Source organism: Cariama cristata, unplaced genomic scaffold (assembly GCF_000690535.1).
Source record: "Cariama cristata isolate BGI_N322 unplaced genomic scaffold, ASM69053v1 scaffold35970, whole genome shotgun sequence".
Classification (NCBI taxonomy): Eukaryota; Metazoa; Chordata; class Aves; order Cariamiformes; family Cariamidae; genus Cariama; species Cariama cristata.
Window position 1 is genome coordinate 1 of NW_009593551.1, and position 5,672 is coordinate 5,672.

At 35.0% G+C, this 5,672-nt stretch overlaps 1 protein-coding gene across 1 annotated transcript; it reads left to right on the forward strand.

Moving 5' to 3' along the window:
* Nucleotides 1–111: 111 nt before the first annotated feature.
* On the forward strand, nucleotides 112–5,569 carry LOC104156756 (nebulin-like; the record flags this gene model as incomplete). Its single annotated transcript, XM_009694800.1, has 8 exons — nucleotides 112–423; nucleotides 1,128–1,331; nucleotides 2,096–2,200; nucleotides 2,901–3,008; nucleotides 3,550–3,861; nucleotides 4,274–4,477; nucleotides 4,872–4,976; nucleotides 5,462–5,569. Coding segments are annotated over 8 exons (1,458 nt in total), but the record flags the coding sequence as incomplete, so codon positions are not given.
* Nucleotides 5,570–5,672: the final 103 nt, after the last annotated feature.

The window sequence follows — 5,672 nt, forward strand, 5'->3', positions numbered from 1 at the left end:
AAAGTCTCTGTGGTTTCAGATGCTGAGTTATCTGGAGGTTGTGTCGCAGGGGCTGCTAGGGACGTAAAGAAAACTAAACTAAAACTCATGGAACATTTTTTTTGCCTATAGTACAAGTATAAGGAAGGCTATCGCAAGCAGCTTGGCCACCATATCGGAGCCCGGAACATAGAGGATGATCCAAAGATGATGTGGTCGATGCACGTAGCCAAGATCCAGAGTGACAGGGAGTACAAGAAAGCTTTTGAGAAGACAAAGACACACTTCAGTAGCCCAGTGGACATGCTGGGAGTTGTGTTGGCCAAGAAATGTCAGGAGCTGGTCAGTGACATTGATTACCGCCACTATCTGCATCAGTGGACCTGCCTGCCAGACCAGAATGATGTTATTCATGCTAAGAAAGCCTATGATCTACAGAGTGATGTGAGTACTCACTGATAGGCATTGGAGTTCTAAAGTGTATGTAATTTCCTTGGAATATAAAATATAGAAGATGCTTGAACTGTCTTTTTCATTTAGCATTTTTTCACATTGTGTTTTTCTTTACCAGTTCGAAGCAAGTTTATGAGATTTTTAGGAGTGAATGATTCTGTGTGTAAGGAAGGTTGAGTATTATGAAGGTTTATATATATCTAATCAGTTAGCCAAACAGTAGAATTAGCTGCCTATAGTCCTTCTTAATAGACAATCTTAGCAGCTTTATATGCAGATTAACTGCGTATAAAGAGGAAATTGCCTTGTATGACTTTTTTTTTTTTTTAGTTGCATGACTTTAGTGGTGAGAATTCCTTTCTTCTATCTTAGAGAAAATGGTTTAAATTTGACCTGCTTTTCTTAGTGGGTGACCATTTGTTTGTTGTGAACAAATGTTACAGGAAAAGTTTATACTGACTTTCAGGATTTCGTTTTAATCCGATTCCTCTTTGACCATTCCCCAACATGTTGTTGGGTGACTGATACCTCTCAAAGACAGATACGAGGTCTGAATCTAGGTTGCTAACAGAGATTGGTTTGCAGATTGAACTAGGAGGAGAGCAACTTACAAAAAGTAAGCATTAGTTGCATGATATATATGAAATGTTTAACTGCCAATATTAATGAGAAAGTGTCTTTGTATTCTGTAATAGAATTGCTACAAGTCTGACCTTGAATGGTTACGAGGCATTGGTTGGGTCCCAATTGGTTCCTTGGATGTTGAAAAAGCCAAGAAGGCAGGAGAGATCTTGAGTGATAAAATATACCGTCAGCATCCGGACACAATCAAGTTTACTAGTGTCACCGATTCTCTGCTGATGGTCTTAGCCAAGCAAAATGCAGAAACGATGAATAAGGTATGTCTTGATTTGATCCGGTAACATGTCAGCAGTCTCCACCTAAACCCTGGAGACAGGACTAGAAATACAGATGTGTGGTTGCTGTGTGAGATTTCAGCACAATGAGGCTTTAAAAGTGTAAGTTTCATTCTTGGTAATCAACAGGTAACTTATTTTCAGCAAGTGCTAATTTAATAGTATCTTCCAAGTTACCAATTTAAATTGGAATTATCAGTTGTGAAGCTTTCCACATAGTCTACTGTGTATCTAGTAATGTCTTACCAAACTTCCATCTAATTTTTAAGATAGCAATTTGTCTAATAAATCTAATAATTTATCAAGTTTATCTAGTAATCTACTAATTAACAAACTACTTATTTTAAGGCAGTCTTTGAAGTATCTGTATTTTAAACAATTCAGCATAGTACTTAAAATATAAGAATTCTTCTGAATCTGTAGCCCTGACCTCCATCCTATTTATGTCAATAAAGCCATTTCCTCTTTCAAACAGGTCTTGTTCTTAGCGTTTGGATCTCTGTGTGTATGATTAGCGTTCTGTGCCTTTTTTCTAAGCATTTTTTAAAAAAGAATTCTTTCTAGCTTACCAATTCTTGACCTGAACATTAAGTATCTAGAGGAGTGACTATAAATCTCATTGCTATATAAGGAATAAGTATTTTTTAGACTTGGAGTACAGATCTGTAATTCTTCTTATGTTTTAGGAGATCTCCAAGTAGTCACTGTTTTATTTCCCTTTTTAATATACCTTATTTCTCCTGCAGCGTTTATATACTGAGGCCTGGGATAAAGACAAGACACAAATCCACATCATGCCTGACACACCTGAAATCACATTGGCAAAACAGAACATGCAAAACTACAGTATGGTGAGTGTGTTAGCTCTCGAAATGTAACTGGTCTGTTTCATGGCTGGATCATCAATATTCTGATAAACCTTATACAGAAGATAGCATCAGTTTCTTTAAGTAACCCCCAATATTTATACTCAAAATTGTGACTTTACAAACATCATTTGTGTATTTGTACAGTAGTGCATACATAAAACAGTAAACACTATTGAGAATTAATTCCATGAGAAGTTGCATGTCTCCAGTGAATTTTTGGGAGTTGTTTCTGCCAGCATGCATACTGTTGGGAAGGCAAAAAATTAACTCCAACACTGGAAATACCAAAAAGGTAATTTCCAGTACAATTCTGAAGAGCAGTGATCCCAGTGTTCAAAGTTAGTTTAGGCAAATAAATTCATGTCAGTAAAAGGTGACTTTAAAAAGTAAGTTTTACTCCACTTGTATAGAAGAATACTTTATCTCTAGAATTGTAGTCAACATTATGTTATTTAAAGTATCGAAAGAAAAGAATTGTTAGCAAATGTATTTAGCAGAGATCTTCCTTTGATATGAATTTGTATCAGCTAATGATCTGGGGCCTTGAGTTAAGAAAGTTAGATAAAGCTAGGTTAGAATAAATGTTAACACAATTTCTAAAATCTACTCACAAGCAGTTTGTTTTGTATAGCATGTAATATATGGAACTTACATGAATCCCATTGTTTCATTCTTCATCTAGAAACTCTACAAACAGGCCATGGAAGAAGCAAAAAAGAAAGGCTATGATTTGAGAAGTGATGCTATCCCCATTCAGGCTGCCAAAGCATCCAGGCAAATTGCCAGTGATGTAAGAAACTACTTTTTTGATTCTTTGTGTGCTGACATCTGATCTCTGCAACCTGAAAGTTGTCAGCTGGATTCTGTAAAAGGCATTTAAATTAAACTGTGATCTCAAATAATGGATTTTTGGAAGCAAATTATTATGTATGTTTAAAGACTTAATTGTAAAAATTAAATATTGAGAAGTTATAAGGACAATATATGCTATCATGTTAATTTTATAGCTCATAAACCTGTATCTTTAATTAAATACTACCAGTAAATATATTATTATATTTAATAAGGAGAGGATTATTTCTTACTAATATTAGTGAAGAGCATTTTTTCAAAAAAAACTTACTTAAAAATCTCTACTTAACCTTCTGACTCAAACCTCAAAAGTTCAATGTGAGAATCTATGTTATTAGCCCCAAAATTGCTTTGACAGTTTGGGTTTTTTGACTGTAGGTTATAGAGAAATTTGGAGATTTTATTATTAGAAATATTTAATGTGAGTACCTGATATTTAGAGGTGATATAGAAATACAATATCTTGATTTATATTTCAGTACACCTACAAAGAAGGCTATCGCAAGCAGCTTGGCCACCACATAGGGGCCCGGAACATAGAGGATGATCCAAAGATGATGTGGTCGATGCACGTAGCCAAGATCCAGAGTGACAGGGAGTACAAGAAAGCTTTTGAGAAGACAAAGACACACTTCAGTAGCCCAGTGGACATGCTGGGAGTCGTGTTGGCCAAGAAATGTCAGGAGTTGGTCAGTGACATTGATTACCGCCACTATCTGCATCAGTGGACTTGCCTGCCAGACCAGAATGATGTTATCCATGCTAAGAAAGCCTATGATCTGCAGAGTGACGTAAGCTCTTTTTGATTTAATTTTTGGTGAGAAATGTATTTGATATTTTACATAGGTGGACCAGGCCATCACATACCAATGGGGTAGAACCAAATTTTCAAGACTTATTTTTAAGTTTCATGGCTAATTGAAACTCAAATCTCCAATAGGATATGTTAATATAATTGATATTTAAATTAAATTCTGGAATTCCAGAATTTGGGCTATTTATCATTTGCCATTCTGTGAAACTTGGATAATGTTTTCACTCTTAATGTAGAAGAAATGCAGTTAATTTTTCTAAAATTTTCTCCATGGTTTGGGATTTATTTGAAATAAAAGTTGATAGTGCGGTTACTTAACTGTGAAAAGATGACCCATGTAAATTGCATTATTATTATCAGAATAACCTGTGCATATTTTTTTGTAACAGAACTGCTACAAGTCTGACCTTGAATGGTTACGAGGCATTGGTTGGGTCCCAATTGGTTCCTTGGATGTTGAAAAAGCCAAGAAGGCTGGAGAGATCTTGAGTGATAAAATATACCGTCAGCCTCCAGACACAATCAAGTTTACTAGCGTCACTGATTCTCTACAGATGGTCTTAGCCAAGCAAAATGCGGAGACAATGAATAAGGTGAGTCTTGATTTGGTTCGGTAACACAACAGCAGTCTCCACCTAAACCCTGGAGACAGGACTAGAAAATTACCTAATGGAAGCCTCAACTTTGTCATGGTATACTGTATTTCACATTTTAACCTTTTCTTTGACATGTCTATGCAGTGAGCAGTAACAAATCTTTGGTTTATTCATTATTCTTAAGTAATGTGGCAGTTTTCTAAGTGTTGTTAAATTTTCTCAGATAAATTATCTTTTTAATAATGATATCTCTACCTGATTAAATACATAACTGTTCATCCATGCTGTATTTCCTGTAAATTTACCTAGTATCCTCTATGTTTTACCTGATTCATGAGATATTAGCTTCTTTTGGAATGCAATATTAACCTCTTCCTATATTCTTTCTTAGCATTTATACACCGAAGCATGGAATAAAGATAAGACCATGGTTCATGTCATGCCTGACACACCAGAAATCCTGCTAGCTAAACAAAACCAATTAAATTACAGTCAGGTGAGTAAAACTGAAGAGTTGAGAGAATTAAGGGATTTCTGACAGGTACAATTTTGTCATCTCTGACTTTTAATTAATACTATAATATTGTCAAGTTGTTTAGCTTCACAAATTGCCAGCTCCACTGCTAAAATGAGAGCTATTCTTTCACTAGAATTTACCTCCTGGTTATCTAATTGGACTTTTAATATATATTATCTGCCACAAATGAGAAATCATTTCTATAGCAAGGTATGGAAATAAATAATTTAACTTTTAGAATATTCCTTTCTTTGCCTTCCCTAAATGTTTTCCAGTTTCCAAGAGTCTACAAGATCTTTGAAATCTGCATTTTTTTATTTTCTAGAGAAGATAGAGCTGTGTACAGATATTTGTCTGAACACTAACAACATTGCTTAGGGACTTAATCTGTTTTATTACATAGATGTGCCTAACTAAAGTGTAATTTTGTTTTTGAAATAAAAATGTGAATATTTTTCTCACAGAAAATGTACAAACTAGCTTTGGAGGAATCGAAGAAGAAGGGTCATGATTTGCGTTTTGATGCCATTCCTATTCAAGCTGCCAGAGCATCCAGAGAGATTGCCAGTGATGTAAGCAGTTTTTTTATCATGTCTGTATAGATTTGGTAACGGAAAAGAATCAGAATGTTTGTTCCATTGTCTATTAATCACAGAATCACAGAATCATCAGGGT